The 25,897-nt window shown below is 44.1% G+C and overlaps 1 protein-coding gene across 1 annotated transcript in view; it reads left to right on the forward strand.

Moving 5' to 3' along the window:
• Positions 1 to 25,897, forward strand: part of LOC110529837 (kinesin-like protein KIF26B) — a 33,543-nt gene that overhangs the window by 6,440 nt on the left and 1,206 nt on the right. The window contains exons 6-13 of the mRNA XM_021612426.3: positions 4,075 to 4,302; positions 4,675 to 4,768; positions 10,470 to 10,723; positions 14,388 to 14,589; positions 16,012 to 16,168; positions 16,339 to 16,498; positions 16,702 to 20,149; positions 23,864 to 24,033. Coding sequence (XP_021468101.3) covers positions 4,075 to 4,302; positions 4,675 to 4,768; positions 10,470 to 10,723; positions 14,388 to 14,589; positions 16,012 to 16,168; positions 16,339 to 16,498; positions 16,702 to 20,149; positions 23,864 to 24,033 — 4,713 coding nt within the window. The remainder of the gene's footprint in view (positions 1 to 4,074; positions 4,303 to 4,674; positions 4,769 to 10,469; positions 10,724 to 14,387; positions 14,590 to 16,011; positions 16,169 to 16,338; positions 16,499 to 16,701; positions 20,150 to 23,863; positions 24,034 to 25,897) is intronic.

Raw genomic sequence — 25,897 nt, forward strand, 5'->3', positions numbered from 1 at the left:
GGCACTCTGATCACGATGTTAACGTCAGCAAATTGCTTGCCCACCTGATCAGGTCAAGACCCTGGTGAGGACGACGAGAAGGCAGATGAGCTCCCCTGATGGTTTCTGACAGTTTATGCAGAAATTCTTAAGTTGTGGAAACCCAAAGTTTAATCAGATGTCCGGGTGGCTGTTCTCACACGATCCCGCAGTTGAAGAAGCCAGATGTGTAGGTCCTGGGCTGGCATGGTCACACATGGTCTGCGGTTCTGAGGCTAGTTGGATGTACTGCCAAATTCTCTAAAACAACATTGGAGGCGGCTTATGGTAGAGAAATTAACTAATCATTTTCTCGTAACAGCTCTGGTGGAAATTACCATGTTAACTGCACGCTCCCTCAAAACTTGAGACATCTGTGGCATTGCGTTGTGTGTCAAAACTGCACATTTTAGTGTGGTCTTTTATTGTCCCCAGCATAAGGTACACCTGTGTAATGATCATGCTGTTTAATCAGCTTCTTGATTAAACAGTTATGTGGATGGATGATCGTGGCAAAGGAGAAATGCTCACTAACAGGGATGTAAACAAATTTGTGCACAACATTTAAGAGTATTAAGCTTTTTGTGGAACATTTCTGGGATCTTTTATTTCAGCTCATGAATCATGGGACCAACACTTAACATGTTGTGTTTATATTTTTGTTTGGTATAAATACATGTTTAAATACATGTTTTAATAAATGTTTTATTAAATAAATAAATTGTTCTCCCACATACACTTTTTTCTGTGATTCCAGAGTCATTAAGCAAGTGAGAGTGGTTGTGTCGAGGAGTGAAGAAGATCCTATATCGCCACTCATAATACCTACCCCCATCTTTATGAAATGCTATAATGTGGTGTTAATGTCCTTTCTGTTTCTGCCCTCCCCCCTCTGGGGTATACTGTAGACGAAATCAATATGGCTGCCCTCGTGCTTCACAGATGATGGTCTAGAGTTACAGATAACAGGCCCCCATCCCATCCCTCCATTCCACCTGCACTCAGCCCAGAACAACTCAGAGAGAACCTCTTTTTTCCCTCTCTCTGTCTCCCCCTCTCTCTCTCGCTCGCTCTTTCACCCCTCTCCCTTTCTCTCTCCGGTTCTCCTTCCCACATTCTCTCTCTATCTCACCCCCTCTTTACTCTCTCTCTCAGTATATGGCTTCTTGAATAATTCAGCCCCATAAATATACGGTGACACAAGCTCAATAGCATACAGGAGTTACAGGAGTTACACAGCAAGATTTCCTCCAACAGATAGCAGACAGACTAGCTACCATCACTAGCTTTTATTATGATTCATCATCATAATCAAGGCTGATGGATTATGTTCACGGTTGGGTAGGTCACTTTCTAAATGTAATCAGTGACAGTTACAAGTTACCTGTCCAAAATTGTTATCAGTAACTTAGCTTTTGGATTACCCAAAGTAACGTAATCGGATTACTTTCATTTACTTTTAGATTACTTTCCTTTAAGAGGCATTAGAAGAAGACAAAAATGAATATTAAGAATTGAATGACATCTATTACAAGTCAATGTTAGAGTTTACATAGCTGGCCAGAAATGGATGTTGGGTTATGTAGGTTTCTAACCCATTGCTTTCTACTTCAATACAGATAATAAAATGATTAGGCTATATTTTTACATTAAAATCTAAAGTCTGTCAGATTTACAGTCATTCCAATTAATTATATTATTGATCTTCAAGAATAGGATTTGTAAATATGGAAATATAGATTAGTTTAATTCTTTAACCTGACCATAACCCCCCCAAAAAAGGAGTTATTACCCTACTCTGTTGTTTATATTTTTGTTCTGAAGGACCGATTGGATTCATTGCTTCAAGACATGGTTGAAAAAGAAATGCTGCTCTCATGGAATGGCATGCTTGGAGCACTACCAAAAACATTTGCTATAGGCTAGGCCTATTGTTTACTTTTCGGTTGGTGACATCATTGAATTAGGAATTAGAATACTTCATTAATTTAATAGGATCTCTATGGGTGACACTTTGATATCTCAATCATTTTCATCTGTTGAAGTTTATCAACAGTGCACAAGTTTAAGCAGTACGTTAGGCTTTTTGAATCAGCACAAATTAGATTGCGCAATAAAAGCCTTACTCGTGCCAAGGTTGGTTAGGTTACATTCTAAATGTAATCTGTTACAGTTACTAGTTACCTATCCAACACTGTAATCTGTAATGTAACTTTTGGATTACCCCAACTCAGTAATGTAGTCAGATTACTTTCTGTTACCTTTGGATTACTTTCCCCTTAAGAGGCAGTAGAAGAAAACATAAAGGATCTATCAAACACATGTGCGGTATGTCATCATAGTGAGGTTAGACTCGCTCAGATGGAACAAACTTCAGTTCAGTTGTGTTTATTAAGCATAAGTACATGGTTAATTGACTTCATCTTGGTGGTTCTGTGACGTTCTTACCCTTCAGATGTGCAGAGTCAGACCTCAGAGAACTAAGTTAAGTGGCTGTTGAGGTCTTAGCTAACTTAACATAAAACCTCTCAGAGCCTTTAAATCCACTGTATTTCTAGTAGAGCTAGGTTAATATCTGAACAGCAGAAATCTGTTCATGTGGCGTTCCTACTCGGGATATATAGGATGTAGCTACATGAATTAATAATAATTTATCATTGATTAGATTTATATAGTGCTTTTACAGACAATGTAACAGCATAAAATTACATAGACTCATTACACTGAATTATAGGATTTCAATGCTTTATAGTACAGGGTAAACTGTGTAGCCTATAATAACAGCTATAATAACAGCTACTACAGTTATATCCTCTCTCTAGCACTAGTCTGTGGGTGTTTAAGTCAGAGTGGCAGACAGTGTGCTTTGATCTGTACAAGTTTTCCTCTACATTCCTCTTCTCTTGTAACTAAGTTGGTGTAAAAGAGACACCATCTCACAGGGGTGAACAGCAGAATGCTGCCTTTCTCTCACTCTTTACCAGTGACGTTTGAAATCTCTCCTCAGTTGCCTAGCTGTGCGATATCCCTACTCCGTTTAGCTTAACGTCTTCTTACACCTATTCCAAAGAAAACTTATAAATAGCAGGGGATAGAAGCGAATAGAATCAGGAACGCTGGGAAACTCCTAGGGTTTAATGCGACTGCCGTGTCTGTCGTTTCCAACCTCCTTTAAAAGAACGAGAGCCTCCTGCCTGTGACCCATATTGACAGCTGCTTTGACTCTTCTACAATCACATCTGATGCATTTAGATCTTATTGTTTAGGATTTTGATTGTTTAATAATGCATGGATTTTCATACTTTCCTTCTTGCTTCTATCAGTTTTATTTTGTGTTTTTCCCCCATATGGAATATTTAAATACTATTTTAGCTTCCACTAAACCTTTTAGTAAATGCTCTTTTTATGGATTTCTATGTAGATCTTGTCTTCGACCTGGACCATTTATCGTAAAAATGAGACCAAACCTTTTTTTAAATAGAAGATTCAAGTCGGAGAATGAAGATTCAAGTTAGGACTTTACAATAACTTCAAGTGAAGACTGGGGGTCAGCCTGATGAACCGGAATACGCAGGGACCTCCTCCGTATAGCCTAACTCTCGCACACTTTCACATGCACACACTTTCACATGCACACACTTTCACATGCACACACACATTAAACATGAACTGATCGTGATTGCTGATCAGTTCATTTGTATATTTGTAATTAGTAGGATAATCTGTTTTCACAAACCTTTATTATATTTGTGCTTATGTATTGTATATTGTTTGTTTATGGTGTGGTTTTCATATAAGCCCTTGGGTTTCCAACCACACCTGCACACTGTGAAAAATAAAAAGTGTTTTTTTTTATCTGTATTGTTGTTTATCACCTGTTTTCTTTGGCGCAAATAACAAAAAAAATAATATAAAAGACATTTGACATAACTTCAAGAATTACGGTATAATTTCCCTTCCCTACCTACTCAACACCTGTTCATCCCAGTTCCCAAGAGCCCCCCTGAAAAAAAACATGATCACATCTTCACCACCAGCTTTCTTCTCTCCACACAGGTCAAAGTGGTGCTGCGAGTCTGCCCCTCTCCCACCGTGCCCTCTTCCCAACCCCAGCCACCCATTCTTAGTGTGGACCCAGCCAAGAGAAGGGTCACCTTTATTGATCCTACCACCAACCACAATCAACAACCACACTCCAACTCCACGCCGACACACGCTGGGGAAGCCAAGGGCCACTCTAAGACATATGTCTTTGACGCAGCCTACCCCCTAGAGTCAACCCAGGTCAGTGGGTACAGTACAGTACGGTTGGTTTGTTATCTCTGTCTGATGACCTGAAAACTGATGGGACTTAAAATGCCGTTTCCAGACAGCCATCGCTATATCAAGCGCTGTTATCTTAGCCTCCCAGCCTCTTTCCTTTCCCAGCTGTGTGTGTTAGTGTTGTTTGATGGATTGGGCACACTCAGCCAATTCATTCATTCATGCCCCTCCGCTTAAGTGTTTTTTTTGCGTTTTAAACAGCTGGATGAATGCTAAGGTGGATGGATTCACCCTCTTTTTCTCCTTTTTTCACCGTCTTTTTCTCCTTTTTTCACCCTCTTTTTCTCCTTTTATCACCCTATTTTTCGATCCCTCCTTTATCTTCTCTGCTAGGCGGAGGTGTGTGTAGGTATTCTGCCTGACGTCATCCGTTCTGTGGTCAACGGGGCAGACGGATGTATTCTGTGTTTTGGACATGGTGAAGCAGGTAAGTAATGAACAAAACTGCACAAACCAGCATAAATTTCAAACTGGTCCATGGTCTTTAAATGTATTTTTTTTAACCTATTTAACTAGGCAAGTCAGTTAAGAACAAATTCTTATTTACAATGACAGCCTAGGAACGGTGGGTTAACTGCCTGTTCAGGGGCAGAACGACAGATGTTTACCTTGTCAGCTTGGGGTTTCAATCTAGCAACCTTTCTAGCAACTCTGAACTCATCATGAAGGGCTGCAGTGGCTCCCAGGTGTGCGTACCTACACATGCAGTCAAAGCTGGCCCTAGCCTTTTGAGGGCCCTAAGTGAAATGTTGTTTTCTCTCCTCTTGACAGTGGAGAGAAACACATCTTGCCATTAGGCAGAGAGAAGATTGAGGATTTTATTATAATTGCATGCAATTCTAATGATCTAGCCATGAAGTAGAGAGAAAAAAAATGTAATTTTACAACTAATTTCCTACAATTCTTAACATTTTGCTGAAGGGTGGAGATAAATGTTTGCAATATTTAATACTATATCTGAGTGAGAGTGACAAAAATGTATATGATTACTACAAGTTTAGATAGCTGGCTAGACTAATTTACCAATATTAAAAATGTTAGCTGACATTGCTAATTGAGTGACTGTCAGTGACTGACATAACACGATTTTGAAATTGCACCTTGTGTGTATTCTACTAGTCTAACTCTCAAAAATATATATCTGCAAGCCTGCAAAGGTTGCCTATCCCTGCTCTAGCTGGTCAAACTGGTCTTACCAAGCCCATCATTATCATATTTTGCAGTTGATTCTTAGAATTGTTTATTTCAATATCTGTTTTGTTTGTTGTATTTTTGCATGTACATTGATTGATTAATGAATCTTATGACACACAAAGATTTTTTAATTTTTTAAATCATTGTTCTAAACTAATCCAATCTGTTCGTTGTACTTATTGCACCTGTTACTGAAATGGTTGTTCCAGTTTAGATTGTTTAGTTAGTCTTATTTATTCATCTTTCTAACCCTGGCAGTCATTCTGAATCCAGATTGTGGGTGAATAAAAGTTCCAGTTGTTGGAAAGCCCCACTCTGGCTGAATTCTAATTGGAATTAAATATCACTTTCCAAGCCAGCATAGGCTGCTCAGCAGCAAAAACGTACCAAATGCTGGTCACCAGCAAAGACACAGCGAAGACTGGTCACCAACGAAAACACAGCTAAGGCTGGTCACCAGCAAAAACACAGCAAAGGCTGGGAACAACGAAAAACATAGAGAATGCACCGGCAGAAACACAGCGAAGGCACCGGCAGAAACACAGCGACGGCACCGGCAGAAACACAGCGAAGACACCGGCAGAAACACAGCAAAGGCACCGGCAGAAACACAGCGAAGTCACCGGCAACAACACAGCGAAGGCACCGGCAGAAACACAGCGAAGGCACCGGCAGAAACACAGCGAAGTTACCGGCAGAAACACAGCGAAGTCACCGGCAGAAACACAGCTAAGGCACCGGCAGAAACACAGCGAAGGCACCAGCAACAACACAGCGAAGGCACCGGCAGAAACACAGCGAAGGCACCGGCAGAAACACGGCGAAGGCACCGGCAGAAACACAGCGGAGGCACCGGCAGAAACACAGCGAAGGCACCGGCAGAAACACAGCGAAGGCACCAGCAGAAACACAGCGAAGGTACCAGCAGAAACACAGCGAAGGCACCAGCAGAAACACAGCGAAGGCACCCGCAGAAACACAGCGAAGGTACCAGCAGAAACACAGCGAAGGCACCAGCAGAAACACAGTGAAGGCACCAGCAGAAACACAGCGAAGGCTAGTCAGCAGCAAAACCAGCATTAGCCAAAAGCATACATGCATACCGTTGATCAGCATGACCAGCCTATGCTCGTCTATGATGTTATTTTCATCAGGAAAGTAGCATTGTTGTAAGTGGCCATGAAGACCAAATCTCATAAGGAGAGTGGCTATTATCTCTTTCGTCAATGTCTTTTATATATCTGTTGAATTCATCTTTTTCCTGTGTGCAGCAGTGGCATGGGAGTTGCATCCATCGCTTTCATCTCTCTTTTCCCTATGGGGGCTGTGGTGGCATGGAAGGTGTTCCATCTCTCTTTTCCCTATGGGGGCTGTGGTGGCATGGAAGGTGCATCCATCTCTCTTTTCCCTATGGGGGCTGTGGTGGCATGGAAGGTGTTCCATCTCTCTTTTCCCTATGGGGGCTGTGGTGGCATGGGATGTGTTCCATCTCTCCTTTCCCTATGGGGGCTGTGGTGGCATGGGAGGTGTTCCATCTCTCTTTTCCCCATGGGGCTGTGGTGGCATGGAAGGTGCATCCATCTCTCTTTTCCCTATGGGGGCTGTGGTGGCATGGGAGGTGTTCCATCTCTCTTTTCCCTATGGGGGCTGTGGTGGCATGGGAGGTGTTCCATCTCTCTTTTCCCTATGGGGGCTGTGGTGGCATGGGAGGTGTTCCATCTCTCTTTTCCCTATGGGGGCTGTGGTGGCACGGGAGGTGTTCCATCCGTCCTCTCCTTTATTCATCCCATCTTCCATTCCATTCATTTTCCACCTCTTCGATAAATAAAAGCGGGAGATTCATCCATAATACATCCCAAGTGTTTTTAAGATTCTTCCGCTGTCGCTCTGCCTGCAAAACACGTCAACATGACGCAAATATTTTGTCAGTCAGGATGAGAAGGCCGAGGTGGACTAAAAAACGAAATGGACTGTAAGACGATCTCTGCTCTGCTATTAGGAAAATGGAATCCACTTAGCTTTACTAAAGGCTTTTAATAGATGACTGTCTGTGTGACACAAATACATAAAACCCCTTTCTCTCCTGTAAGGGCAGTGTCTCCTTGGAGCTATACCTTTCTACTACACATGACGCCACCGACCGTAAATCAGATTGAATTAGTCGGGCGGTGTAGACGGCGGCAGGTCGGCTGCCAGGGGATATCAATCTCTCTCCCTCCCTCCATAGAATGGCCCTCTGGAATGAATGATGGCAGGCTGGTTCGCCTTTAATTGGACAAAACCAATTCTCTTACCCTAATTCAATTAGCATTTGGATTAGAGTGAGTAAACCTAGGACACGGATCACTAGAGTTATGGTACTGTAATACGGGACAAAAGTCCCTCCCTCCCTCCTCTATACTGGATCACTTAGGTGGCTTCTACACATTGCTCTATAAAAAGCTCTATAAAAAAGGGTTCTGAAAGGGTTCCTTGTGGGGGTCAGGGAAGAACCCTTTTTGGTACTAAGTGGCATCTTTTTTTCAAAGTGCTTATTGGAGGAAGATAAAAGTGTCTGCTAGTAAGTGGCAGTGGCATACAATGTATAGTGCCGTATGTAAATCCAATCCGGTATTATCAATAAATTCATTATTAAATTGGAGGGAATATGTTCTGTATTATAAACTGGGAGGTTCAAGCCCTGAATGCTGATTGGCTAAAATCCCTGGTACATCAGACTGTATAGCACGGGTGTGACAATTACGTTGATAAACAGTTTATAATAGCAATAAGGCACCTAGAGGGATTGCGGTATATATGACCAATAGACCACGGCTAAGGGCTGTTCTTACGTACGACACAACGCGGAATGCCTGGATTACAGCCCTTAGCCGTGGTATATTGGCCATATAACACACCACCTTGAGCCTTATTGCTTAAATAACTCCCATTTCGGAAGATGGTATTTTGACAGTGTTTTGGGTGTGGACAATTAAAACTGTTTTGTTAGAACCTTAATTTGGGGGGGGGAATCTGCCCTTTCTATCCCCTCTGTCCTCCAAGTTAACCCTACAATGGGGACATGTACTGTAAATACAGTGCCTTGCGAAGTATTCGGCCCCCTTGAACTTTGCAACCTTTTGCCACATTTCAGGCTTCAAACATAAAGATATAAAACTGTATTTTTTTGTGAAGAATCAACAACAAGTGGGACTAAATCATGAAGTGGAACGACATTTATTGGATATTTCAAACTTTTTTAACAAATCAAAAACTGAAAAATTGGGCGTGCAAAATTATTCAGCCCCTTTACTTTCAGTGCAGCAAACTCTCTCCAGAAGTTCAGTGAGGATCTCTGAATGATCCAATGTTGACCTAAATGACTAATGATGATAAATACAATCCACCTGTGTGTAATCAAGTCTCCGTATAAATGCACCTGCACTGTGATAGTCTCAGAGGTCCGTTAAAAGACCAGAGAGCATCATGAAGAACAAGGAACACACCAGGCAGGTCCGAGATACAGTTGTGAAGAAGTTTAAAGCCGGATTTGGATACAAAAAGATTTCCCAAGCTTTAAACATCCCACGGAGCACTGTGCAAGCGATAATATTGAAATGGAAGGAGTATCAGACCACTGCAAATCTACCAAGACCTGGCCGTCCCTCTAAACTTTCAGCTCATACAAGGAGAAGACTGATCAGAGATGCAGCCAAGAGGCCCATGATCACTCTGGATGAACTGCAGAGATCTACAGCTGAGGTGGGAGACTCTGTCCATAGGACAACAATCAGTCGTATATTGCACAAATCTGGCCTTTATGGAAGAGTGGCAAGAAGAAAGCCATTTCTTAAAGATATCCATAAAAAGTGTCGTTTAAAGTTTGCCACAAGCCACCTGGGAGACACACCAAACATGTGGAAGAAGGTGCTCTGGTCAGATGAAACCAAAATTGAACTTTTTGGCAACAATGCAAAACGTTATGTTTGGCGTAAAAGCAACACAGCTCATCACCCTGAACACACCATACCCACTGTCAAACATGGTGGTGGCAGCATCATGGTTTGGGCCTGCTTTTCTTCAGCAGGGACAGGGAAGATGGTTAAAATTGATGGGAAGATGGATGGAGCCAAATACAGGACCATTCTGGAAGAAAACCTGATGGAGTCTGCAAAAGACCTGAGACTGGGACGGAGATTTGTCTTCCAACAAGACAATGATCCAAAACATAAAGCAAAATCTACAATGGAATGGTTCAAAAATAAACATATCCAGGTGTTAGAATGGCCAAGTCAAAGTCCAGACCTGAATCCAATCGAGAATCTGTGGAAAGAACTGAAAACTGCTGTTCACAAATGCTCTCCATCCAACCTCACTGAGCTCGAGCTGTTTTGCAAGGAGGAATGGGAAAAAAATTCAGTCTCTCGATGTGCAAAACTGATAGAGACATACCCCAAGCGACTTACAGCTGTAATCGCAGCAAAAGGTGGCGCTACAAAGTATTAACTTAAGGGGGCTGAATAATTTTGCATGCCCAATTTTTCAGTTTTTGATTTGTTAAAAAAGTTTGAAATATCCAATAAATGTCGTTCCACTTCATGATTGTGTCCCACTTGTTGTTGATTCTTCACAAAAAAATACAGTTTTATATCTTTATGTTTGAAGCCTGAAATGTGGCAAAAGGTCGCAAAGTTCAAGGGGGCCGAATACTTTCGCAAGGCACTGTACTGACAGTTTCAATAAACCAACTCTGAAGCCCCCCCCCCCCTACCCGCGAGCTGTTTACCAAGATGCTCTGTCTCTTTCTCTCTCTCCCTCTCACGCACGCACACACACAAACACACACACACACAGGTTGGCACGCACTTTCGCACACAGACACGCACACGCAGACACACACAAACAGAGCACCCAAACTGACTGTGTTGTGTGTGTCTTATTACTGTGGTTAACAGGGAAGTCGCACACCATGATGGGTAGTGATAGCAGCAGCCAGAGTTTAGGGGTCATCCCGTGTGCCATCTCCTGGTTCTACAGTCACACAGAGAGGAGGAGGAGGGAGAGGACTGGGGCCAGCCTGGCTGTGTCTGTGTCCGCTATGGAGGTCTGTGGGGAGGACGAGACCCTCAGGGACTTACTGTCAGGCAACCTCCAAGACAGCCCATCGGCAGACCTTTATCTCTTTGAGGACCCCATCTATGGAATACAGGTAAATGATGATACAGGGGCTTATTGTTGTGGACGGTTCAGATCACATAGAAATGTGTAACGTTTATAGAACTGACTTGATTCTTTGCTATGCAGAATATGGAAGAGTCAGCTCTCTATTCAATTTCTCTATGTGCAGCAATGGTGTGAAATCTCTGCGTAAGAACAGTTTCTTAATATTCTACATGCTACTGTAGTTACATTGTTACTACTACACATGTCACTAAGGTGTCATGTCACTCTAAGTGTATCTTACAGTGCCTTCAGAAAGTATTCATAACCCCTTGACTTATTCCACATTTTGTTGTGTTACAGCCTGAATTCAAAATTTATTAAACTGACCTTTTTCTCAGCCATCTACACACAGTACCCCATAATGACAAAGTGAAAACATGTTTTTAAAAATGTTAGAAATGTATTTAAAATGTACTTAAAATCATATACGGAAATATCTCATTTATATAAGTATTCACACACCTGTGTCAATACATGTCAGAATAACTTTTGGCAGCGATTACAGATGTGAGTCTTTCTGGGTAAGTCTTTAAGAGCTTTGTACATCTGGATTGTACAATATTTGCACATTGTTCTTTTAAAATTTCTCCAAGCTTTGACAAGTAAGTTGTTGATCATTTCTCAACAGCCATTTTCAAGTCTTGCCATAGATTTTCAAGCCAATTAAAGTCAAAACTATAACTAGGCCACTCATGAACATTCAATGTCGTCTTGGTAAGCAACTCCAATGTATATTTGGCCTTGTGTTTTAGGTTATTTTCCTGCAAAAAGGTGAATGTTTCCCAGTGTCTGTTGGAAAGTAGACTGAACCAGGTTTTTCTGTGCTTAGCTCTATTCCGTTTATATTTATCCCCCAAAATTCCCTAGTCCTTGCTGTTGACAAGCATACCCATAACATGATGCAGCCACCACCATGCTTGAAATTATGAAGAGTGTTGGATTTGCCCCAAATATAACGCTTTATATTCAGGAAATGAAGTTTAAAAAAAATATTTTTTGTTTGTTGCAGTTTTACTTTAGTGCTTTATTGCAAACAGGATGCATGTTTTGGAATAGTTTTATTCTGTACAGGCTTCCTTCTTTTCACACTGTCATTTAGGTTAGTATTGTGGAGTAACTACAATGTTGTTGAGCCATACTTAGTTTTCTCCTATCACAGCCATTAAACTCTGTAACTGTTTTAAAGTCACCATTCGCCTCATATGAATGGTGGCTATTTTAGCATGTAAATCTTGTGGGGCAAACTAATGTTTTGGGAATGTGTGCCAGCAAAGCCACAACACAACGCTAAACAATACTTTAATTGCACTAAAACAGTAACAAACAGTGCCCACAAACTGTTAGGAACTACATAAAGCTGTCCTAACCGCAGACTCCCAACAGCAGTCCAAAAACCTTACCACTACTATACCTGGTTATCAGCGGAGCCTTGTCTGGCAGCGAAGCAGCCCTTTAAAAATTCAGAGTTCAGAACATGGGCCGTTCTTACAGGATTTTCCCTGTACACCAAGTCAGAACCATAGGATAAATGAAGGGGGCATATAAGCAGACAATGAAAGCTCTTACAATATTCATTGATTACATTTATCTAAAACAGGTTATAGGCTACATGTGCACCACCAAGTCAGAATAGCTGGCAAAATTAAGAGGGGAAAATAGACCAAATTATTAGGATGAGGCACATGGGCTACTAACAGTTTACTACACAACATACACTTAGCTAGAGTACACATATCTCTATGGCATATTACATAATTTATGCAGCAGCATACAATACATTTTTGGACACCTTGTTGTGCTGTGCTGACTTGAACAGGAAGGTGGCACGGTGGTCCTTCGTGATAAAACTTTGTCATCAAAGTCTGGTATTCTCTGGATTTATGGTGCTTTAAAGACAACTGGGAACTCTGGAACAAACAAGGTTGAAATATGATGACATCAGTGATCTTCAGGTCGGAGTTCTAGAAAGAGGCCAGAGTTCCTGATTTACAATTCTGAGTTGGATGACCGTTTAAAATGTATTTTCCCAGTCAGAGCTCATTTTTTCCCAAGTTCCCAGTTGTCTTGAACTCACTGAAGTCAGATTTCCCAGTTCTGAGTTAACAGTTGTTTTGAGCCGTGACAGAACACGAGCCAATGTATAAATTATTGATTTATTTATTTTAGCTAAAAATTGGGAGCTCTGCCCTGAATGACAGGTCACCACTGGCCTCATGGTGATATCCCTGAGCGGTATCCTTCCTCTCCAGCAACTTAGTTATGAAGGAAGCCTGTATCTTTGTAGTGACTGGGTGTGTTGATACACCATCCAAAGTATAATTAATAACGCCACCATGCTCAAGGGGATATTCAACATCTGCTTTTTAAACATTTACCCATCTACCAATAGGTGCCATTCTTTTTTTTTACCAGGTTGACTGAAAACTCATTCACAGCCTGGGGAGTAGTTACAGGGGAGAGGAATGCGCCAATCGTAAGCTAGGGATGATTAGGTGACAGTATGAGGGCCAGATTAGGAATTTAGGTATGACATCAGGGTTAACACCCCTACTCTTACGATAAGTCTCGTGGGATTCTTAGTGACCACAGAGAGTCAGGACACCTATTTAACATCCCATCCAAAAGATGTAATCCTACACAAGGTAATGTCCCCAATCACTGCCCTGGGATATTTATTCATTAGAGCAGAGGAAAGAGTGGCTCCTACTGGCCCTCCAACACCACTTCCAGCAGAATCTGGTCTCCCATCCAGGGACTGACCAGGACCAACCCTGCTTAGCTTCAGAAGTAAGCAAGCAGTGGGAAGGAGGGTGGCGTGCTGCTGGCTCTTCCTGAGGCATTGGAAAACCTCCCTGGTCTTTGTGGTTGAATCTGTGTTTGAAATTCCCTGCTCAACTGAGGGGCCTTACAGATAATTGTATTTGATGGGTACAGAGATGAGGTACTCATTCAAAAACCTTGTGAAACACTGTGATTGCACACAGAGTGAGTCCATGCAACTTATTATGTGACTTGTTAAGCAAATGTATACTCCGGAACTTATTTAGGCTTGCCATAACAAAGGGGTTGAATACTTATTGACTCAAGCCATTTCAGCCTTTAATTTTTAATACATTTGTAAAAATGTCAAAAAACAATTATTCTTTTTTTTCAATTCCACTTTGACATTAAGGGGGTATTGTGTGTAGGCAGTGACACAAAATAGCAATTTAATCCATTTTAAATTCAGACTGTAACACAACAAAATGTGGCAAAAGTCAGGGGTGTTAATACTTTCTGAAGGTACTGTATATAACTACTTATGTATAATTACTGTTTTGTTTGGTACTAACACAGTCAGGAATTTGACAACACTAATTAACTCCTTATTCAGATGCATTATCAGAAGAGCCAGGGAGTGGGATTTAACTTAATTACAGTACATAATCCCAGTTACAAAATGACATTGGCATTGTCACATTGAACAACATGTCATATTATATTCATGCCTTGCTTTGCCGGTGTCTGTCCCGGAGTCCCCCTTTCCCCCTCTGTGCCATTGTACCTCTATCCGACCTTTCTCCCTCTCTACATACAATATCTATGTTCTGTCGTGAAAATAAAATACAAATCTAAAATAAAGTTAAACATGCGGTCTTCCTCTAATGCAGCTTCGGCACCACAGTGTGGTATCTGCCCCCAACGCCGAGAGAGCTGCCTTCCTGCTGGATGCAGCCATCGCATCGCGCCACCGTGCCGGCGGCCCGGCGAGTGGAGCTCGCAGTGACATCACCACACCATCGTCCTCCTCCAGCTCCCATATGTTTTTTACTCTGCACGTCCAACAGCAGCTCGCAGAGGGCAGCGGCAAAGGTGGCTATTTCTGTACATTGTAGAAAAGATAACTCTGGCATGCTATTCCGTATATAGATCAGATAGAGATATCTATGGGCCCTATATCTACGGTGTGTAGGAAATAAGGTTATTACCTATGCACATTGCTTACTGTGTCCACGTTTCAGTCAGAGTACTTTGTCAAGACACTGACAGTAAAAATGTCTGTACGCTCTTTATTTTTGTTCGTATTTTTTCCTTCTTCTTATTGGTCAGTGACCTGTACGTAGCTTGCACTGTATGTGTCACCGTACGGACTCGTGAGTAAGCTATCAAGCTAATATCTGGAGACTTCATTTGCAGACGGCTGACTGAATAAACTGTACCTCATTTGTCTAAAGTAAGACTTCAGATGACATTGAAGGACTCCAAAGACCAGACCATTAGCAAGGCTGCACCTCCCCTACAAACTGGACGGAAATGGACATCATCCAAGGCTGTGCAGCAAGCAACATCAGCCCTGAGACACCAAGACATTGTGGGGAATATCCAGCATGGAAGAGGAGGCTTTGGCCTGACAGCAAGCAAACCAACGTTCCATAAGGCAACAACATCTGAACGCAGGAAGCTGGTGGTCGAGGAGGTGCGTAGACAGGAGGAGACTGCAAGAAGTGCAAAGGCTGTCTCTCTTGCTAAACAAGGGCAATGGACGCGGTGGGAAGGCCTGGAGAGGAGAAAGATCAACTGGAGTGAGCTTTGGCAAATGGAGGCAAGCAACATCAGCTTCATCATAAGAGCTGTTTATGATGTGCTTCCATCACCAAAAAATCTACATCAATGGTATGGCGAGGACTCGACCTGCCCCCTCTGCCCAGCTCCAGCGACTCTCAGGCATATAATGACAGGTTGCAAGACCAGCCTCTCACAAGGCCGCTACACCTGGAGGCACAATCAGGTCCTCAAGAGCCTGGCTGCAGCACTTGAGACCAAGAGGAGTGCAACCAATTCATTACCTCCAAAAACAAGCAATCCCGTCAAAACAACAACATTCATCCGGGAGGGACAGAAAAGGCCCAAGTATCCTCCTACAAAGCCAGAAACTGGACACCTAGCCATGGCCCGGGACTGGAAGATGCTTGTCGATATTGGCCAGCAACTCATTTTTCCAATTGTTTTATGATTCTAAGAATACTTGGAATACCTTGGATTTATTTTTTATTATTTTCTTTGCTCGATTCTCAACTATTCTCTCTGGTGATCTCAGTTTTTCCGCCCTTCATTTCCTCTAGTGAATTCTCTCCTCTCCTCTCCTCTCCTCTCCTCTCCTCTCCTCTCCTCTCCTCTCCTCTCCTCTCCTCTCCTCTCCTCTCCTCTCCTCTCCTCTCCTCTCCTCTCCTCGCCTCTCCTCTCCTCTCCTCTCCTCTCCTCTCCTCTCCTCTCCTCTCCCTCTTCCTCTATCAGTACCAGGGGGTCATAGCAGGTTGATCATGATAGACCTGGCTAACAGTATAAAGGGGACCAGTAGAACCAGTGACAGCAGAACAGGACGTCCTGAGTCTGAACTGGGCAGTGTTATACTGGCCCTACTCAACAATGGAAACAAAAACATCCCCTACAGGTTAGATACTGAAGACTTTCAATTTAAAACAATTGATTCAAGCAGTAGATCATGAAATTGAGTCTTTAATACTGGTATGTCATATAATTGTACTTGTAATTGTGTTATGTATAATGCATGACGGTGATGATGATGATGATGAGGATGGTTGTATTTTGTGCTCACCACAGAGATAGTAAAGTGACCATGCTGCTACAGGAGTCTCTGGGTAATATTAACTGCCATACGACCGTGCTGGCCCATGTGACTGACTCACTAGAACACTTCCCAGAGACGTTCTCCACTGTCCAAATTGCCTCGCGCATTCGCAGGACACAGAAGAAGGCAAACGTATGTCTACTGAATTATAGATTACTTACCATTACATTCTTGGTGCCAAGAATGTTGTTAAAAGTGTTATTCAATGAACCTTGGGTGGCCTAACAGTAAACAATTGAAGCAGTTTAGTAGCATTTTTTGTTGTTGTGGCGAGGCAAAAAAATTATCACTAACTTTGACCTCTCTCTCTGTCTCTCGCTCTCTCTCTGTCTCAGCATTCAACATCCTGCTCTCCCAGTGGTAGAAGTCTGACTAGAGAGAGGAGTGGAGGGAGTAGTCCCTTCTCTCTCAGAGCGTTTCACTCTACCAATGCTGTGGACTCTGACCTCAGTGACCTGCCCCAGCTCAGGCTCGGTGGCGACCTGCTGGATGACCACTCCAGCAGCAACCAGTGCTGTGACACGGTCATCCACGTCAACCCCGATGGCTCGGTCCAGCAGCCCAGTGCGGAGCTGACCCAGAAGGGCCAGGGCCAGCCGGAATTTACCCCCATTATCCACTCTCTACACCAGAATAAGGCTGAAGCGGAATCGGAGGATGCTGAACTTTCTGCTCTAAAGAAAGAGCTATTGCAGCACCTTCTAAACATCATGCCCAGACTGCAGGGAGAGAAGAAGAAGAATGAGAGCATCATCCAAGAACAACTTCCTCAGAATACAGCAGAAGTGGGCCAATGTGAGAGGAACTTAAGTCTTAAGTGTGACACTTTCGCAGAGCTGCAGGAGCGACTCGGGTGCATCGACGGCAGCGAAACAGTTACCAAGTCATCGTTAAAAGAACCTTCTGCCATGACCGAGTCCCCTCCAGTCCCCCAAGATGGCTCAGGCAGAACTGAGACTGTGGAGAATACCTCCTTCTTGAAACTACTGAATATGAAGGTGAAGTGGTGTGAGCTTTCCATTGTGGGCGAGAAAGAGAGCCTGGTGACAGATGGCAGTCTTCCGGTCGACAGTTTTCAGAGAGAGGACTCTGGTCTGTATGACTGTGAGGAGGGAAGTGCAGCCAGCTCCAAAGAGGACCAACCAAACCCCTGTGGCTCTATCAGTATACATCCAGCCTGCCAGAACCAAGGCAACCCCCCTGAGTACAGCTTTCTTCCGCAGCACAGTGACATCTACACTCAGATCAGCCCGGTGCCAAGCTCTCATCCTCCTCTGTCTCTTTTTCCCCTGCCTCTGGAGCCAGCTGGATACCCAGGGAGGTCTGGCTTGCTGCAACACCAGACCAGGACCTCTCCGGCGGGCAAGAGCACTCCGATATCCCCCTCTGTCTCTCCATCCCTCCTCTCCCCCTCGTCCTCCACCACCTCCTCCTTGGCTACCAGTGTTCCCCTAGGAGAGATTATCCTTCCCCAGCTTTCCAAGCTGCCTACTACAGAGTCGGACCTGAAGGAGATGAAGGCCACCATCACGGTCATGGTCCAGCAGCCGTTGGACCAGATGGGTCAGGATGAGCTGGTGTTCACCATGGTGGAGGAGGTTACCATCAGCGGGGCGCTGGAGAGAGGAGGCCGGGCAGGGAACATCATCAGGATCAGGGATGCCCACTCCTCCTCTGGCCAAGCTTCTTCAGGGTCAGTACTGGGTTCCCTTCCCATCAGGATTATCAGTAACATTAGTGAAGATTCTACAGGTTCCACTATCAAGGCCATGGACCCTGCTACTACCACTAAGATCATGGCTGTGGAAGTCAACACCAAACCCAAAGCCATGTCTTCTCTCTCCAGGGTGGAGAACCAGGTCTTGCCCTCCTTTATAAACCCCTCGCTCGCTGACCTCAGTAGGAGTAGTGATGCGGAGGGGTCTCGTCATCGCCGAGGGGTTTCTAACACCCGTTTCACGCGAGCGGATGCTTATGCTGAACACGAGAAGAAAGATCATCTAAAAGGTTCAGGAAGTAAAACGGCGATGGAGACAGAAGGTGCGTTCTATATTACTGAGAGGAATCACGAGAAGAATACCAACGAGAGCGTTTTGATGCCTTTCCCAGGTGAAACTAATAGTGTTGCATCATGTGACACACATGCCTGGGAAGAGACCGGTTACTATGAGATGATGTCATTAGAGAATAGGGCCAGAGGGAGGAGTGGTAACCAAGCAGAAAGGAGCTATCCCAGGGGAGGGGAGTTCACCACCTGTTCCCTAACCTGTTATGACCGGGTCTTACCTGTTCCATCTTCCCTAATTACTCCAAAGACACCAGGGGACAGTGGTGAAAGGAGCAGGAATACACCAGAGAACTGTATCCCTGGTTACCTTGCAGCTACCCACCACAAAACAGCCAGTCTACCAAGAGGCTGGCATAATATCAACAAGCAGGAGAGCTATGTAATGAGCGAGGAGTATAAAGATAAAGCCCCAGACGTTACATCATCCACCCCTGGTAGTCCCTGGGTGACCCTGGAGAGGAGGCCATCCTCAGCCAGGCAGGGGATCTTCTCCTGTGCCAGGGAGAGCCTCCCTCTCCCCTTCTCACCAGCTCGGAAGTACAGCCTGGAGCAGCAGCAGAGACAGAGAACTAGTAACAGTCCTCTCAGCACAGCCAGTAGTTCACCGTTGGAGCCCAAGCCATCCACTCGGAGTGTTAGACATGATAGCGGCAAGCTGGAATCTCCCATAGAGGAAAGCAGTAGACTGTTCAGTGCTAAACTAGAGCAGTTGGCAAGCAGGACCAACTCTTTAGGTAGAATACCACTGGAGTTCCACACTCTGGACCGAGGCAGTAGCCTATCCTCTGTGAGCTCCATGGGGAGCTCCAAGGGCTCCAAAGGGAGTTGGGAAGGGGAGTCCAGCCAATCCACCCTACCCCGGGCCAGCAGGAGCCCCAGGAGGGCCCCTAGGTCCATTCCCTTGACTGACAAAAACACCTCCTACACAGCCCATTCTCCCAAAACCAACAGGTCAACCTTTATAACTGAGCCCAACACCACCACCTCCACAGCCCTCCAGTCTCCTAGAACCAGCCGATCTAAGCTCTCCGCGGTGGGGAAACTGATGATGACCAGCCCTAAGGTCCGCCGGATATCCATCCCCATCCCCAGTACCAAGAACCTCAGCTTCTCTCCCAAGGCGTTCCGTCAGTCCATCAACAGGAGCACCAGTCTGTCCCCTGATGGGAAGAAACCTGAGCATGGTCCACCCTGGTCCACCCAGTCTCTAAGCCGAAACCAGACCCCCTCGCCCCAGACCCTACCACCACGCCTCATAGCAAAGTCCCCCGTCCGGGTAATCAACGGGCGCATCTCAGAGCTCCTCCAGATCGGCAGAGAGCCCTACCCCTCTGGTGGGGCCTCCGGAGGACTAGTTCTAGACAAGATGGCAGCAGCGGCTGGAGCTGCCTGTAGATCCATGGGAGAGGTTAATCCTGTTCACCCTGTACCCTCACCCTATGCCAGGGTAACAGCGCCTCGCAGGCCCAACCACCTCAGCGGGCACGCCAGTGATGTCACTAGTGTGTTGAGCGGGGAGCTGCCCCCGGCCATGGGTAAGACAGCGTTATTGACCAATAGGAACAGCGTGGTGAGCAGTGGCTATGAGAGCATGGTTAGGGACAGCGAAGCCACAGGGAGCATTACCTCCAACAGAGACTCTATCAGCAATAAGAGCTGTTCTATGATCAGTGTGGCCCGAAGTGAGAGGAACCCCAAAAGGAGGAGCAGCAACGGTAAGATCTGATCTGGGTAATTCCTTAATTGAATGCACAGCCAGCGAGCAAAACTGGACAAAACTGGTTGAAATGACCTGGTAATGACTGCATTTGAACCAGTTTTACCCACTGGTCATATTGTAAGTCACTGTAGTTACAAGTGTGTGATTCATGTTTCCTGCTTTGCATTTTGTGTTGTGTTAAAATAGCAGGAATGTGCTCTGTGGATTTGGTGAACAAAGTCTTCTCTGTTAACAACAAAAAAAACACAGATGTGCAATGAAGTGAGGAACAGCTATGTGTGCGACGTGCATTTTCACAAATTGTAATGCATTGTACAGTAATATTGGCTTTTTATGTAATTCATTGGTATTGCACAGATTCATTGCATTTCCTGTCCTCTTATTTGCCTCCAAAGACTTTATCTAGGTCACATCATTAATAAATGAGCCCAAGGAGAAAAGTGCTTGAATTGTCAAGTAAAAATAGTCTTGATATTAGTGGGGCTTGTATTTGTCTGGAAATTCTACACAGGGACACTCAAAGTCAATCTTAAATTAATAATTGTTTATTAACAGGGAGGTCTGGAGAAGAGTTAACTGGAGAAGTTCCAACAAACTTGATGCACCATAGTTAACTTCTGTCAGGAGCTCTGCCAGGGCAGTCCCGTTAGATCTCTTATGTACTGGTTACAGACAAGTTACATAGTTATAGTTCATAGGGTTGGTTCTGGCATGTTTCTGGCACCATCTCCTATCTTAACTTATAGAACATAGTCTTGGTGTTCTGCCAGATGGTCCTAAGGAGGGGATCATGTCGCCCACCCTTCATATCTTTACCAAGCACAGGCAGGAACCGAGGATTATTTATGACACTAAAACAAGATTAACATTTTCAAGGCTGTCTCTTCACAAGATAAAATGTTCCATCCTCTTAATAATCATTACATTTTAAGGTAAGCATTAGATTTAAGCTTCTATATCAAAATGCATAATTGTAACAAAATCAAAATAAAGGATATACTTAAATTAACGGGAGTGAATCTAATTTCTTTCATAATCATCATACTAAAGCTAAAATCTGCAATCAAAGTAGTAAGTAAACAAAATCAACGCATAAAACCACGGACACTTTCAAACCCTCCATTCTGGGTTGTACAATCCAACTTGCAAAACCATGGCTTAAGACCTTCGCTTCATACAGTTCCACATGCTTCATTACACACTTTCATTTATGGATTCTGGAAATAACATTTCAGCTGGAGCTTTTGTGGCGAGTGGCATGTTAATGACATATCAGTATCTCAATGCATTTCTAGTCTAAAGTACTCTAAATTCCGCAGTATGCAGACCTCCACAATCATCCTGATACCCCAAATAAACCATTTTGGGTAAGCCTAAATCAATTACTGGCATGGTTGACCACCCCCCTCCCCCCCCGGCACTCTCGGTCTAGCATTTGGCTGGCCCCTTGATAATGTCCCGATTTCTCTCACCTGAAGCCGCCCTTGATAATGTCCCGATTTCTCTCACCTGAATCCGCCCTTGATAATGTCCCGATTTCTCTCACCTGAGCCGCCACTGTCCTTTATAATAGCACGTGTGTAACAATAGTCTACGTGGTCTGAGAAGCACTGATAATAGCACAAGGTGTTATTTAGAGTCGTTGAACATGCACATGAGTGGTGTGGATGTCTGTAGGCATTTATGATGATCTGTATTGAATAGGGAATTTGTGCATGTGAGAGATATGAAAGGAGATAGTACTATTCCCGAATGTGCTGTTAAATAGAACATCTGGTGTAAATATCTAAACATCTGTATGATTAGAAGACTAGTCTAAAGGAGGAATTGGTGAAGAAAAGTATAATGGATTACTAGAGATAAAGTAACATATGAAGAGTTTAATGGGTTACTGTAATGCCCGGGGTGTAGTGGAGGAAGGAGTCAGACGCAAGAGACAGAGAGTTCAGAGTAGGCTACTTCTTTATACACCGACCAGGTGAAAACAGACGCCACTCAAAACAAATGCCCCAAAACACACGGGAACTAAACAGTCCCAAAAAACAGCTCACGTACACGGACAACCGTGACATACATGCGTGTACAAAGAGTACACATAAAACAATCCCGCACACACAGCAGGCGGGCCGGCTGGATAATAAAGCCCAACTAATAAACCTTATTAACAACAGGTGTAACTAATAAAAAGACAAGGAGGGAGAGGAAAAGATCAGGGGCAGCTAGTAGGCCGGTGACGACGACCGCCGAGCGCCACCCGAACGGGAAGGGGAGCCACCTTCGGTAGGAGTCGTGACAGTTACTAGATATTTGATAAAGTAACAATGGAGAAAAATAATTAAAATATACGACTTGCACACCCACACGTAAGTAAATGTTGTAAAAACTATTCTGAGAAATATTCAGAGTGGTCCCTTTATGGATCATTTGACTAAGATAAGGTTAAAGCATTGTATGACTGTCTAAAGGGTCTGAGAAATAAAGTCTCAGACTTTTGGTAAAGGTACGAGACTTGACTTATCCCTAACCAATAAAACTATAAATAGTACCAATGAATGTTGAACGTGATTTTCTGTTAACTAAACTTAAGGCTACAAATCCAATAATATTTCTTAATATCCAAATTTCAATCTGGTTATTATCCCAGTTTCAATCAGCTTAATACTTTCCACACTCATAAAACTTTCACATCCGCATTCACTACACTCACACAACTCACATCCGCATTCACTACAGTCACACAACTCACATCCACATTCACTACACTCACACAACTCACATCCACATTCACTACACTCACACAACTCACATCCGCATTCACTACACTCACACAACTCACATCCGCATTCACTACACTCACACAACTCACATCCACATTCACTTTGTGCTATTACTTGACTTAGGACTGGGGGTACCTTCCTCCATTTTTATGTTTAGTTTAATTGGTTTTATTATAATTCTTTCCTATTTTTATACAAATTCATTTAAATTGACTTCAATTGCTGAGTCCCTCAATTGTTTGCAGGTGATGTGTCTCCTCCTGGGCAGCTCACTGTAAGGGTCTGGGCGGGTCTCATCCTCTTTTGGTCAGGAGAGAATTTCCCTCGCACTTCATAAAATTTGCCAGCGGTTTTCCTAGCAGACCCCCACAGGAAAGCAACGCAGGCAGAATCAATCAGCCTGTTCGTTGACGCCAAATTGTCAAGGAAATTCTACACAGGGACACTCAAAGTCAATTTTAAACGAATCATTGTTTATTAACAGTTAACTGGAGAGGTTCCAACAAACTTGATGCACCATATTGGTCTATCAGGAGCTCTGCCGGGGCAGTCCTGTTAGACACGTTACATAGACATAGTTCATAGGGTTGGTGCCGGCATGTGTCTGGCACCGTCTCTTATCTTAACTTATAGAACATATTCTCGGCATTCTGCCAGATGATCCGAAAGGAGGGGGTCATGTTGCCCCCCCATCATATCTTTACCAAGCACAGGCAGGAACCAAGGATAATTTATGACTGAAACAAGATTTAAATTTTTTAAGGCTGTCTCTTCACAAGATAAAATGTTTCATTACAGTCTCATGCCTTCCCTGGCTCTGAATTACTCCACTCTACTCTACTCTACACTACACTACTCTACACTAATCTACTCTACACTACACTGCTCTGCACCACTCTACACTATCTTATTCCATTTCATCTGACCTGTAGGTTCACACCCGCGGCATCTGTCCAATGACATGTCCCAATCTCTGAGGAGGTCTGCCAGTGGGCCCAGGTCTCGCTGGGTGGACAGGGGCATCTCAGAGGCCTACGAGATCAAGGTCTATGAGATAGATGACGTGGATAGGCTGCAGAGGAGAGGAGGAGCAGGCAAACAGGTGAGGGGACAAGATGTCAGTGGGTGTTTGAGGATAGGCTTGGATACATGTTTAGTTTAGTTCATCAGGAGAAATCAGAGCTATTCTTGAGTTTGTGTACAAACACATAAATAGCCAAACACAACTCAAGAACAATGGCAAACTTACAATGCAAGCATACAATGCATTGCATGTATAAAGTCCATGTGCAGTACATACATACATACACTACAGTACCAAAAGTATGTGGACAACTGCTCGTCGAACATCTCATTCCAAAATCATGGGCATTAATATGGAGTTGGTCCCCCCATTGCTGCTATAACAGCCTCTACATTTCTGGGAAGGCTTTCCACTAGATGCTGGAACAATGCTGTTGGGACTTGCTTCCATTCAACCACAGAGCATTAGTGAGGTCGGGCACAGTCTGTGTTCCAATTCATCCCAAAGGTGTTCGATGGAGTTGAGCTCTGTGTAATGCAGTCAAGTTATTCCACAGTGATATTGACAAACCATTTCTGTATGGATCTTGCTTTGTGCACAGGGGCATTGTCATGCTGAAACAGGAAAGGGCCTTTCCCAATCAGTTGCCACAAAGTTGGAAGCACAGTATCATCTAGAATGTCATTGTAAGCGTTAAGATTTCCCTTCACTGGGCCTCCCGGGTGGCGCAGTGGTTAAGAGAGCTGTACTGCAGCGCCAGCTGTGCCATCAGAGTCCCTGGGTTCGCGCCCAGGCTCTGTCGTAACCGGCCGCGACCGGGGTCCTTGGGGCGATGCACAATTGGCCTAGCGTCGTCCGGGTTAGGGAGGGCTTGGTCGGTAGGGATGTCCTTGTCTCATCGCGCACCAGCGACTCCTGTGGCGAGCCGGGCGCAGTGCGCGCTAACCAAGGTTGCCAGGTGCACGGTGTAGCCTCCGACACATTGGTGCGCTGTGTTAAGAAGCAGTGCGGCTGGTTGTGTATCGGAGGACGCATGACTTTCAACATTCGTCTCTCCCGAGCCCGTACGGGAGTTGTAGCGATGAGACAAGATACTACAAGCTACTACAAGCTACTACAACAATTGGATACCACGAAATTAGGGAGAAAAAGGGGTAAAAATTCAAAAGAAAAAAAACAAAAAAAAAGATTTCCCTTCACTAGAACTAAGGGGCCTAGTCCTGAAAAACAGCCCCAGACCATTATTCTTCCTACACCAAACATTGGCACTATGCATTCGGGCAGGTAGCGTTCTCCTGGCATCCACCAAACCCAGATTGGCAGATGATGAAGCGTGATTCGTCACTCCAGAGAACTCGTTTCCACTGCTCCAGAGTCATATGGCGGTGAGCTTTACACCACTCCAGCTGAAGCTTGGTGTTGTGCATTGGGATCTTAGTGTGCGGCTGCTTGGCCATGGAAACCCATTTAATGAAGCTTCCAACGAACAGTTATTGTTATGACGTTGCTTCCAGAGGTAGTTTGGAACTCGGTAGTAAGTGTTGCAACCAAGGACAGATGATTTTTACACGCTATACAGTTCAGCACTCGGCTCTCCCGTTTTGTGAGCTTGTGTGGCCTACCACTTTACGGCTGAGCCGTTATTGCTCCTAGACGTTTCCACTTCACAATAACAGGGCAGAAATGGACTTGTTGGAAAGGTGGCATCCTATGATGGTGCCACGTCGAAAGTCACTGAGCTCTACAGTACGAGCCATTCTACTGCCAATGTTTGTCTATGAAGATTGCATGGCTGTGTGCTCGATTAAAAAAATGTTTTTGTATATACGTTTGTATTTAAATACAATACATATACACTATGAACTAACCTAAGAAAATGGCTTGCATCCATAATATGAGGCTTGTTGTTCTGAAGAGGCTCTTCTCTGTGTAAATGGATGTG

This window comes from Oncorhynchus mykiss, chromosome 8 (assembly GCF_057628025.1).
Source record: "Oncorhynchus mykiss isolate SJ-2025 chromosome 8, ASM5762802v1, whole genome shotgun sequence".
In the NCBI taxonomy this organism is placed as follows: domain Eukaryota; kingdom Metazoa; phylum Chordata; class Actinopteri; order Salmoniformes; family Salmonidae; genus Oncorhynchus; species Oncorhynchus mykiss.